The sequence below is a fragment of the Ochotona princeps genome, chromosome 4 (assembly GCF_030435755.1).
Source record: "Ochotona princeps isolate mOchPri1 chromosome 4, mOchPri1.hap1, whole genome shotgun sequence".
In the NCBI taxonomy this organism is placed as follows: domain Eukaryota; kingdom Metazoa; phylum Chordata; class Mammalia; order Lagomorpha; family Ochotonidae; genus Ochotona; species Ochotona princeps.
The window spans coordinates 56187209-56199377 of record NC_080835.1 but is presented as its reverse complement, the minus strand read 5'-3'; the positions used below and the strand labels follow the sequence as shown (position 1 = coordinate 56199377).

Below are 12169 nucleotides of genomic sequence, written 5' to 3'. Positions count from 1 at the left end.
CTCTTATGTATTGAGATTTCTTACAATCATTATTTTAGATTCTCGATCATTTCATAAATTCCCTTCAGTTTAGAATCTGATTCTGGAAGAGTATTGTGTTCTTTGGGAAGCATCAGGCTACCTTACTTCTTCCTGTCTCCCCTGTCCCTATGTTGACGTTCACCCAGGTGGTATATTCATCCCTCTTCTTTATGGAGGATTTATTGGAAAACAGTTTGTGGTTTAGCTGGAGAATGCAGGGTATCACTTGGTTTATTGATTTGACTTTGGTTCTAGGTAACCCTAACAGTGTGGTCTCTAATTTCTTTTATCTTAATGTTAGTAGTGTCTGTAAATGACACAGTGGACTAGTCCACTGCAGTTTGTAGGGATAGAAGAATGACTTTAAGACAGGGCCCGGCACAGTGGCCTAGTGACTAAAGTCCTCGCCTTGAATGCTCCATGATCCCATATGGACGCTGGTTCTAATCCCGGCAGCCCCACTTCCCATCCAGCTCCCTGCTTGTGGCCTGGGAAAGCAGTCGAGGATGGTCCAAAGCTTTGGGACCCTGGACCCGCATGGGAGACCCGGAAGAAACTCCTGGCTCCTGGGTTCGGATTGGCTTAGCTTCAGCTGTTGCAGCCATTTGGGGAGTGAACCATCAGACGGAGGATCTTCCTCTCTGTCTCTCCTACTCTCTGTATATCCACCTTTCCAATAAAAATAAACAAATCTTAAAAAAAAAGAATGACTTTAAGATGAATAAGGATTTCTTTGGGTTTATATTTTTGGCTCACAGAGTTCAGTGTCAGTCTACCTGGTGAATATGATAGCCAGGGTTTTGTTCTTGCAGAGACAGGATGGCTACCCTCTGGTCTTACTGCCAAATCTGAATATTGCCTGTGCCACAAGCTGTGGGGGTGGTGGGCATGGTTGAAGTGGAAGCAGCATGCAGTTGAAAAAGGAGGGGAAAAAAGACTCAAAGAAAAGATTAGCTTTAAAGCAGGAGGCTGTTGGGAACTGTCCCAGTGATGAAGACGAGGACGCTTCTTGGCTTTGCCCAGAAGCTTTTATTCTCCAGGAAAGCCCTGTCAGCATTGATGCTGATGTGTCTTCAGGGCCACCAGGAGATGACTGCAGAACATGAGGGAGAAGAGAAATAGGATACACCTCCAGGTGTGCAAACTCTGAGCTTGTTTTCTGAGAACATCCATCTCCCTATGGCTTTGTCAATCATGGACTTTGTTACATGGCATCATCCAGGAAGCTTCCATTCTAAGACTCCCAGTTCACATCTTTCCCATTCCATCTCAAGCTGCGTAAATCTTTTTCTGATGGTCTTTGGCAATGCCAAGGCTTGTGGCAATGGGACTGTGTGACATGGACTCTTCCTCAGGTCCTGCTGGGAGTATCCAGCTGGTGCTGTGACTTGTAATACCAACAGCCCTAGTTCTAGGGCTCAACCCTGTTTTAGTCCTGCAGGGTGACTGTAAGGTGTACAGATTTTACTCTGTAGGATATTAAATGCAGAGACAAAATGCAGGTAGGTCCATCCTGTGTACACTGGGCAGACTCCAGGGGCACTGAAAAATTTAGAATGAATTGTTAAACAGTTCTGGTGTTACAAGGTATAGTGGTGTCGTTACCCAGATATCCTAAGGGGGAAACAGATTTTTTGTTTTATGGGCTGCTTCCAGAAGATACAGCAAATCGCCCTAGCTCGCATAGGGTATTTGAGGGTAGCTCTGTGTGCTATTGCCAAAAATGTTCTCACAGTTGGAAGATGCAGGGGATCTGTCCTGTGCCCCACAAAGCCCTCACTTTGACTGCAGTGCTGGTAGGAGCAACAGAGGATGCTGAGTGTCTTTTGCTGCTCAGTGTGGTGCTGTGTAAGGATGGGGAGGTGAGTAAAGCAACACAGCTCCCGTGTTCCACGCCTGGCAGTGCTCACCCCAGCTAGCTCTCCAGGCTGAAGTAAAAGTTAGTTAGTGAGTGTAGAGGTCTTTCTCAGTTAAAACTTTGAGCTGGGGCCCGGTGGCGTGGCCTAGCGGCTAGAGTCCTCGCCTTGAAAGCCCCGGGATCCCATATGGGCGCCGGTTCTAATCCCGGCAGCTCCACTTCCCATCCAGCTCCCTGCTTGTGGCCTGGGAAAGCAGTTGAGGACAGCCCAATGCATTGGGACACTGCACCCGTGTGGGAGACCCGGAAGAGGTTCCAGGTTCCCAGCATCGGATCGGCACGCATCGGCCCGTTGCGGCTCACTTGGGGAGTGAATCATTGGACGGAAGATCTTCCTCTCTGTCTCTCCTCTGTGTATATCTGGCTGTAATAAAATGAATAAATCTTAAAAAAAAAAAAAAAAAAAAAAACTTTGAGCTGCCAGAGCATGGAGATTTCGATCATGAGCTGGGTGAGATGGTGACTTACAGTCAGTTGTTGGCTGCAGTGGTGTGTCTGTACTCTCTCCTCTTGTCCAAATGAGTCTTCATGATTTTTTTTCCTGCTTCATTTGTGAAAATTTTTGTCAGTCCATCCTCTCGAAATGTAGTTCTTCCTTTGTTATTATCATGTCCCAGAGAAGCTTAAGTTAATGTGGCTTTACCCTGTTCGGCCATCTTGGATTCCTCCTGATTTATCTGTATTTGCTTCATGTTGATAGGCAAATATACAAGTGGAACTGTTGCCCCCTTGATGAAAACACATCATTATGAGATTAGCCTTAATCCTAGTAATATTATTACTTTGAAATTTATTTGGTATGAAATTAACAGCAACTCTGGCTTTTTCTCAAGAGTGGTAATATGGTATTACCTTTTTTGTCCTTTTACCCTTAACCCATTTGTGTCTATATGGGTGTAGACTGCATTCTCACATTGTTTATTTCGGCCCCACAATTCTTTACTACATTGTTAACTATTTATTTATTTGTTTGTTTTGGAAAGTCAGATATACAGAGAAGCAGGAGAGACAGAGAGAAAGGTCTTCCATCTGCTGATTAACTCCCCAAGTGAGCACAGCGGCCAGTGCTACACTGATCCAGAGCAAGGATCTAGGAACCTCTTCCAGGTCTCCCACGTGGGTGCAGGGTCCCAAAGCATTGGGCTGTCCTCGGCTGCTTTCCCAGGCCACAAGCAGGGAGCTGGATGGGAAGTGGAGCTGCCGGGATTAGAACCGGCACCCATATGGGATCATGGAGCATTCAAGGCAAGAATTTTAGCCACTAGGCCACTGTGCCGGACCCTATATTGTTCACTCTTAATCATTTTTTTTCTTTTTATTGGATCTACTTTTTAAAAGATTTATTGTAGTTTTATTGGATTTTATAGAAATAAGGAGAGACAGAAAGAAGATCTTCTGTCTGCTAGTTCACTCCCCAAGTGGCCATAATGGCTGGAGCTGAACTGATCCAAAGCCAGGAGCCAGGAGCTTCTTCTGGGTCTCCTATATGGGTGCAGGGTCCCAAGGCTTTGGTCCATTCTTGACTGCTTTCTCAGGCCACAAACAGAGAGCAGGATGGGAAGTGAAGCAGCTGGGATAAGAACTGGTGCCCAGGTGGGATCCTGACACTTGCAAGGCAAGGACATCAGCTAGGCTACTGTGCTGGGCCCTTGGATCCACTTTTAAAGTTTACCTTACGCAGGAGCCTGATCTGTGTGCTCTGGCCCTCCTTTACCAGTTTTACCATCAGCAAATTAGTCCCCCGGAAATATGATGGTACTTCAAAAAGTTAATAGAAATTACAATGATAGTTATATGAGAAAAATATCTGAAATACAAGCATAGTTTTCTCAGAATGTCCAATTTTGGTGGACTTTTTGGAAGCCTTTCATATGCATGGGATTTTAAAAATACACATGTTTGAATCTGCTTTCCATTAACTTTCTGAATCACTGTCGTATTTAGAACATGATACATTTTAGCTCCAGTGTTAGGTACCTGCACCCACATGGGAGAACAAGATGGAAATCTGACTTCAGCTTGGCTCAGCCATGGCCATCGTGGCTTATCTGGGCAGGAACTGGCAAATGGAAGCTCTTTCTCCCCACACTCTTCCTAATTCTTTCAAATAAATGAGTCAATTTTTTTTTTTTTTTGCAAGTTTTGAGTGTATTTGAAAGAGAGCTCTTCCAGCTGGGCTGGCATACTACTCAGATGTTGGTATTTGCCTGGGCTGAGCAATGGCAAAACTAGAAGACTCTAGATTTCCTACCTGGGTAACAGGCACAAGCACTTGGACTATCTTCTGCTGCTCTCCTTGGCATATTAGCAGGAAGCTAGCATGCAGGGACTAGGATTTGAGCAAGTTGTTTGATATGGGATGCTGGTGTCATGAGCAGTGATTTATTCCCCTATATCACTACACTGGCCCCAGTCACTACCTTCTGAAAGCTTCCTTGGTAAGCCTTGGCCTCACGCGATGGACATTTTTGCCCCATAAAAAACTGGAATATCATCTATATGTTGCACAGACTCTTATGGGTGGAGACTTAGAAAAATAAGCCTGAGAGGTTCTAACATTTAAGAAATGAGTGTGAGTTCACCACCTAGCCAACACAAATTGGAGAAGTGACACTTGAGGAATCTGTCTTTTCCCCACAGATATGCTGGAAACAGCTCCAACAATGGAAAAAGAGTCACAGAAAACATTTGGACTTGGGGCACCTTTCAGCCATCTTGAAGAACTCTCAGATATACGAAGTCACTCGATCTCAAAGCAGTCTCCAAAGAGGAGACCTGCAAACCTCCAAGACACCCCCAAGAGGAAACTTTTTCTAACAGGGACTGCCAAGAAAATCAACAAACCCCTAGGGCTCCTCCAGGGGAATGTCAGGCCACCACTGCTCCCGAAGGAGAACATCAATCTTCCAAGGCTTTCCAAGAAGGACATCACAGCATCAATGGCTGCTAAGAGGGTTGTGAAACCACCAGGGTCTCCCAAGGGGAATGTCAGACCACCAGACACGAGTCAGCAAATAGAACTCTCACTGAACCAGATTGACCCCCCTCACTGTGATGTCCCTGGGATCCCAAGAGGCTCCCATGATGAATAAGCTTCCAGGAATCCTATATTGTACATGCCTCTTTATCCTACAGGATGACTTTACAGAAAAGTTAGCTACAATTAGGTATAATGACACTGTGGAATGGTCAAGAAAGGCAGGCAGAAGTGTTTCTGAGGCTTGCAGGAGAATCATTTAACCCTGTCTTTCTGTAAGAATGATCTCAAGGGGGTAAGCAAAGGAAAAATAGTTCTGCATAGTCTTGTACCTGGAGCTGGTTGCTATCAGTATTAATAAGGTTAGTTTGCCTAATCCTTGCATTATCTCCTGCCATATGTGAAATCACTCAGGCTGAAAAACATACGGGGTTTTGGGTTGGTGTTGTGGCATAGTAGATGAGGCTGCCACTTGCAATGCTGACATCCCATGTGGGAGTCGGTTTGTGTAGTAGCTGCTCCACTTCCAACACAGCTTCCTGCTAATGGCCTAGGAAAAGCAGCAGAGGATGGCCCATGTGCTGGGCCCCTGTCACCCATGTATTTCACTTTTATCTAGCTTCAGCAATTGTGGCCATCTGGAAAATGAACCAGAGGTTGAAAGACCTCCATCTCTCCTGGTCTCTCTGTAATTCTGACTTTCCAATAAATAAATTCATAATAAAAAAAGACAAGGGGATGGGTGAATAGTAATGCCCTCCTAAGTACAAAGATATGAAGTGTCATGGGCATGAGTCAGGAACAGAGATCTCATTCTACTCACATAGTCTCTGCTCTGATGTTCAGGGGAATGTTCCCTAATACCACATGGTTTGCTGACTCCCCAGTGTGATGGTTGGGCACAATCCCCGTCTCACCCAACAGCCTGTGGTCCACAGGGGAAACAAACACAAGGCTCAAAGCAGTGAGTGGAGTTCCACTGTGTGACCCCACGCACATCTGTGGGAAGATGGTAAAGAGGCAGGCCACCTTGCTACTTGCACCAACTTCGCCTGGGCTGAACATGGAGCCATGTAAGCACTGGCAGAGAAGGTGGTCTCAAGAGTGTCACATTATCATTCCAGAAAGTGGGGTTGTCCGGTCCGAGGCTTCACTTGAACATCGTCCCTCCTTCCCTCACCTACACTGGCAGCTGGGAAGATGGGGAGAACACCTCCCTTAAGGTGGTTGGGCAAAAAGGTGTGAATGACACAGGCATTTGTGTAAAGGCAAGCACTGGCTCCACTCAAGAAATATGGAGACATTCAGCACAGATCACAAACACTCCCTCCACTCCAGAGGGTTCTCCTCTGTCATTTCTCCAGGTGCTCAAGGCAGCCAGAGTCCAGGAGGAGCCCCCGCCCTGCCATGTCACAGCTGCCCTGCCTGAAGCCCCTACCCCAGACCTTGGTTGTCCCATCCTGGTCACAGAGCAACACTTACAAGGACTTAACCCAAGATGGTGGTAGTCTTGGACATGTCTTGATGAGCCAAGAAGTTTCTGGAAGAATACAAGGGCCACTCTGGCTCCATTAGCCCCAGGTAAGGCCCTGAAGCTGATTTCCTGTTCCCAACCCTCACAGATCCCAGTCTAAGCACTCTTCAGTCCCTACCTGTCAGCTGGTGACTAACAGACATTTGCCCCTAACCTGCCCTGCTCCCAAATGGGCCCTTAAAGACAGTTTCAAGTGTAACTTTGGTTCAATCACCCATAACCCCAAACTCAGACCTTAAGATTGGTCTGGAAGGGCAGACCAAGGAAGCAGCAGTTACATAGGGCACTGCCCTAACCCAGGACCCCGTTTTCTCCCTCCACCAGAAAAGACATGGAAGCGCCCAAGGGTGAGGCACATGCTTTATGCCCTGGGGTGCTCAGAGACTCAGGGAGGGCCCAGCAGTCAGCTTACAATGTATGAGAGTAGACTGCTTCCCTCTGCCCTGCCCAGAATGCTGGACTCGGAGAGATTAACCCCATCCTGGGACCTCGGAGTTGCTGTCCAGCCCGTTTGGATGGTTGGTTCCTAGCATTGAGAGTGGGGCCATCCTCTCGGTTCATGGTCCCAACACTGCATAGAATTCAAAGGGGTCGCATGGTGGGTCTGGTCTGACAAAAAGAAGCATCCGTGGAGCACAGACTCGTATCACAAGTGGGAAGTCCACACAGCAAGCTGGACTCCACTTGACCCAGGTACTGCAGGGCTGGGAGAGGGGCGGCCTCCCTGCAGCTGGTGGTGGTGGTGGCCACCAGGCCCTGCCCCCTCTCTGTGTGGCAGAGCTCTTCCTCAGCTGCAGAGTTGTCCTGAGGGCTGCTCCTCAGGAGCCAGCAGCTCCTCCCCACTGTTCACTTGCTGCTCCTTGAACCCCGCTGTTTACTCATGGCTGTGAGCATCTGGCTGATGTATGAAGTCAGGAGGTCATCCATCTTGTAGCCCTGGAAGCAAGAAAGGTAAGTAGAACACAGAGGGGAACAAGCTGGCCTCTCATGGTCACAATCAGCTCCCCAGAAATGGCCAACACTGTCCCATTCAGGACACTAGCTTATGGGTCCCTCAAATCCTTGTCTCTCATCAGAACAAACTTCCAAGGGCACCAGTTGCACTACAACTTGGAAGTTTGAGTATAGCCCATTAAGGCTCAGTGCTAGTTTGGTTGGACTTGGAAGAGACGGCTACAGCCACAGGCACAATGCTCACACTGAGGAGCCTTAACAGCTGCTGATTGAGTGACCTATTTCTCAGCCCCAGAAGAAGCCCGTGTCCCCATCCAAAGCTGCACCTCACACAGACCTGATCTGCCCCCAGGCCAACCTGCACACACCTGTGTTCCAGCTGAAGCTGTATGCAAGGCAGAACCACCTGCTACTCAGAAGGAAGCGCTCACCAGTGACGTCTCACAGAGCAATTTGCTCCCGCGCACCAGGTTCCCAATGGTGATGTGGAAGTAGGTATTGCCACTGCTCCAGTTGGAGATCTTGGTGAAGGGATGAGTGGTCAAGATGTCCTGGGGAGCAGAAGGGGCGAGCAGGTGTACAGTGTGGAGTCACTGGCCTTGTGGCCCCCAGCTGTAGCCCTGAGAACCTCCAGGATTGGAGGCCTCAGTTGAGAAGAAGAGTAGTAACAAGAGGCAGCCTGCTCTGCATGGAGCTGCAGTGGGAACCAGCTGCCCTCCCCCTGCAGGTGCTGGTTGGGAGCAGGTGGGGAGACACCACGGGCAGTCCAGCAGTTTGTTGGGGTCTGGAACTGGCATTTGAGAGCCTGAAGGAATTGACACTGCAGGACTGGATGAGGTGTCCAAGCAAAGTTAGAGGAAACAGGACAGGGACTTAGGGATGGGTGGAGAAGAACCCCAACACTGAGGTGTCTGAGAAGGAATGATTACGGAGATGAAACCAGGAATGTGTGGCCTGTGAGGCCAAGCAGAAGATGGCAGCCATTGGTGCTCTTCAACCGGGTATCTGCCAGGCCTGTTCTTCCTGGCCCTGCTGCTCAGCACAGCTCAACGAGTAGCAGTGACCTGCAGTTATCCAGCACAGGCTGTTAGCCTGACCAGTAAGGTCAGAGAACATTTGGGAAGGAGGGAGTGCTGCCACTGGTGCTGAAAATCAGGTACTGAAAGGCATTCATGGGATTGGGAGCAAGAAGTTTGTTAGTAACTCTGGGAGAGCAATTGTGTTGATTTCGTGAGAGGTCAGGGAGTTCCCAGCAAACAGGTCCATTTCAAGATGTGAGAGGAAGCAGCTAAGGGTGGGGATGGTCGCAGTAAGTGGGCTTATGGGGCTTGGTTAGTTGTTCAGCCAAGAAGCCCCCACCCACTTTCTTGTCCTTAACTTTCATATTAATCAAATAAACCTTAAAAAGAAACAGAAGTGTTAATTTTAATGACCTTTCACTTAAGATACTTGTTAAGCAGGAATGTCAACATATTTGGCAGAGAAAATGTCCACATTGTGGACTTGATGCACTGCTACAGCACAAGTGATTAGGATATGTCAAGAAACAATCCAGAGGTTGGAGTATGTATCCTTAGGTGACATATACATCCTCATGTTCCAATTCACACTTTTTCTAGGTCACCATCATTTTGTTAATTTTATATAACTACCCCTAATCTACTCTCAAATATTAATTCCCTCTTCAGTCCAAGGCATGAATGATACGTTTCTCACAATACTAAGAGAGCCACAAACCTTTGGGATAACTATGGCCTAGACTTTAAGCTGTAGGGAAACTTAGAAATTGGCTATATATTTACTGGTTTTTCAGAGAGGCAGATAGAGAACTAGAGATCTCACATCCATGGATTCACTCTCCAAGTTTCTACAGTGGCTGAGGTAGCGCTGGGTGGAAACCAGGAGTTAGGAACTCAATCCAGGTGTCCCACCTGAGTGACAAGGAACCCAACCTTCTGAGGCTCTATGTCAGCACAAAGTTAGAGTCAGGAACCAAAGTTGGTTATTGAATTCAGATACTCTGATGTGAAATGTAAACACCCTAACCACCAAGCTAATTGTTTATTGAGGGGGGTTTTATACTATTCCTTCTTTCCTGTATTTTTTTTAAGGAACCTCTCTCACACACAAAGGTGTATGTGAACATAGGCCATCTGAAATGTCTAACGGCAAAAGGCTGGTATATATGTGTGAGTGAATAGATGTTTGCAAAATATCTGAACTAGATCTAATGAACTATAGCAAACTGTAAATTCTCATTTGCTATTTTCAGTAAAATTCTCTGTAAGATTATCACTAGATAAACAATTTTATCTGAAATTTTTTTGTCTTGTGTAAACTACTGGACTAATGGAAGCTGGAACTCTGAATAAACTGCTTTTGGTTTACATAGATACATGAAAACAAAGTAGCTCTTCCAACGTTGTGATTAGAAAGGACTCACCAGAATTTCAACAGTCTTCCCTCCAAAAAGCACACTTTAATTAAATGAATGAGTCTACAAATTGTCAGTTCTTTTGGAACAATAAGACCTGGTGGATGGCAGGGATAGACCTCTCCCAGATCTGTGGGAATCTGTGGTTCCAAGAAACCACATCAAATCCCCAAGTCTGCTTTTGTTACATAATTTTACCAGTGAATTTAAGTTCTTTATTGAATACTATGTTCCTTGAAATATGAATGTTATAATGAGACATGTTTGATAAACTTTTAGATATTTTTTCTATTCTGCTTTTCATGTATTAGCTTTATTTGCTTCCTGGTGGATTTTTAAAATCCATCCAGGAATAGTATTTGTTCAACCTTGGGTCCAATGGCTAGGGCTTCATTATCTGTTGATAAGTGTTGAGAGAAAAATCTCTCAAGGAGCAGTAAGAATGGAGTTCCAAAAAGTCTTCATTGCAATAAAGCTTGTCAGCAGTTTGGTTTCACTAAGCCAAGGATTAAGCTTTGGTTCTATAATGGAAGCTAGGAGGGAGAGGTAACTCTATCAAGGCTCAACCTACCTTTCTTCCTCCACACTATCACCTCTCCATGGAAGCTATCATTCTTTCTCCTAGATAGTCTCATATCTTCCCTACTGGTTATTGCAAAGCACACTCCACAGAACTCAGCTGGGTCAAACTGCCTGATTGAGCTTAAGGATCTATGGCTTCTGGGTGTTTACTTAAGCAATTAGTTGATTTGTGCTAATCATTGTAAAAGGCATGAGGAATAAAGAGATGGATTAGATATGGTCTAGCTTCCAAGTAGATTACAACTTTGTGTGTGTGTGTGTGTGTGCTGGGGGGTAGGGGTGGGAAAGAGTGGTAAAGGAAAAAAGCGAGCAAGACAAAATAGGGAAAGCTAATCAAAGTGGTCAAAGTAAGTTAACACAAGTGGCTAACCCACAATAAGAAATGTATTTGGACAGAGATGTAGGACACAGAAGGAGGCACTTAACTGGCTCCAGTGACCAAAGGAGATTTCTTGACCTGAGTCTAGCACTAAGAAAATGAGTTAGCTACCTAAATGTTGGGAAGTGGCTGAGCCTTGTCAAGGCAGCAAGAATAAAGATCCATGATGATACAGGGAGCAGTGTAACAGCTGTAGTTTTGCAGGAGTTTTAAATTAAGTGGGAGTGTAGAGTAGGATGGAGATGAAGCTGGAGTGAAGATTCCATTTGAGATGCAACTATAACTTTGGGACAAATTTTTAAAGCGTGAAGACAGCCAAGTGGCTGCAATAGCCAGGGTTAGGCCAGGCTGAAGCCAGCTTCCTGTTGGTGTCCCACATGAGTGACAAAGGCCTAAACACTTGGGCCATTTTCTGTTGATTGCCCAGGTGCATTAAATTATCAGGAAACTAGGCTGCAGGCAGTGTGGCTGGGATTTGTACTGGCACTGTGACCACAATACTGGCCCCTGTTTCTCTTTGAAGAAACAAATGCTTTAAAATGAACAAAACAGCCGACAAAAATAGTATAAAGTAAAACCATCTCTGAACAAATAGGCTAAAAATGAGCTAATGCTTGAACTAAATGCTTGACAAGAACTAAACTTAAACCTAATTTATTTTTATGAAAACCAAGCCAAAACAAAACAAAGAGCATCCCTTAAAAAACATTTAAAACGTAGTGCTCTGATCAAGTCAGGGGCTCAGACGTAAGTACCATGTTGCTCTCCTACGTCTGTGGCCACGCCCCTTGAGCCAGGCCACGCCCACTCGCCCTCAGGCCTTGTGCTCCAGTGGGGCCTCCATCTTGAGAGCCGGTGGTCTCCTCACACTGAAACCCCCAGTTGCGTTTGGGACTGTGAAGTCACTGTAAGTAGTGCGGCCGGCCCCCTGCCTCCCTCTGAGAGTCACCACAGCCCACGGTTACCTTAGTGCTGGCAGCTGGCAGCCAAACCCGGTGCTCTGCCCGCTCCCTGGGTGTCCGTTGGGCCTGAGCTGCCATTTTCTCCAGCTCAGGGAGGAAGCCGAGCCCCAGGGGCCGCCGCCTCACCCGACGCTGCTGGGGTGAGGCCTCTGGCCTCGGGCAGAGGCTGGCGGGGCAGGCTTGCCTGCAGGCGCCTCATGGCCAAGGCCTGGTAGCGTCCAGTGCCTCTTGGGGGCCGTGGCCAGCGCCACCCCCGTGTCTGCTGGGTCAGCTGGGCAGCAGTGTGGTTTGGACCCACAAGGTGGAGGAACCTGCGAGAACACCGGGAGAGAGTTGTGACTCCTGGAAGTGCAAGTGTGGAAAGCAGAAGAGACTTGGAAGGCAACTGATTCTGGGAAAGTCTGTGTG

At 46.8% G+C, this 12169-nt stretch overlaps 2 protein-coding genes across 2 annotated transcripts in view; one reads left to right on the top strand and one right to left on the bottom strand.

Moving 5' to 3' along the window:
* The window catches only part of LOC101526495 (glycerophosphodiester phosphodiesterase domain-containing protein 4), a 94113-nt gene extending 89067 nt beyond the window's left edge, over nucleotides 1-5046 (top strand). Inside the window, exon 18 of the mRNA XM_058663626.1 lies at nucleotides 4580-5046. Coding sequence (XP_058519609.1) covers nucleotides 4580-5031 — 452 coding nt within the window. The 3' untranslated portion in view covers nucleotides 5032-5046. The remainder of the gene's footprint in view (nucleotides 1-4579) is intronic.
* A 2172-nt stretch (nucleotides 5047-7218) lies between these two features.
* LOC131480214 (unconventional myosin-VIIa-like) lies at nucleotides 7219-11929 on the bottom strand. The gene is made up of 3 exons (XM_058663640.1): nucleotides 11765-11929; nucleotides 7836-7955; nucleotides 7219-7386 (listed from the first exon to the last, which is right to left on the bottom strand). The coding sequence occupies exons 1-3, from the start codon at nucleotides 11837-11839 to the stop codon at nucleotides 7297-7299; spliced, it is 285 nt and encodes a 94-aa protein (XP_058519623.1). The 5' UTR covers nucleotides 11840-11929; the 3' UTR covers nucleotides 7219-7296.
* Nucleotides 11930-12169: the final 240 nt, after the last annotated feature.

Bases quoted from the DNA above. Each gene is read 5' to 3' on its own strand.
- LOC131480214 (XM_058663640.1), bottom strand. From the start codon at position 11,839: ATGGCAGCTCAGGCCCAACGGACACCCAGGGAGCGGGCAGAGCACCGG. The intron at 7,956-11,764 runs GTAACCGTGGGC...TCTGCTCCCCAG, and splicing joins TGCCAGCTGCCAGCACTAAG to GACATCTTGACCACTCATCC. The intron at 7,387-7,835 runs GTGAGCGCTTCC...TCTTGCTTCCAG, and splicing joins TGCTCTGTGAGACGTCACTG to GGCTACAAGATGGATGACCT.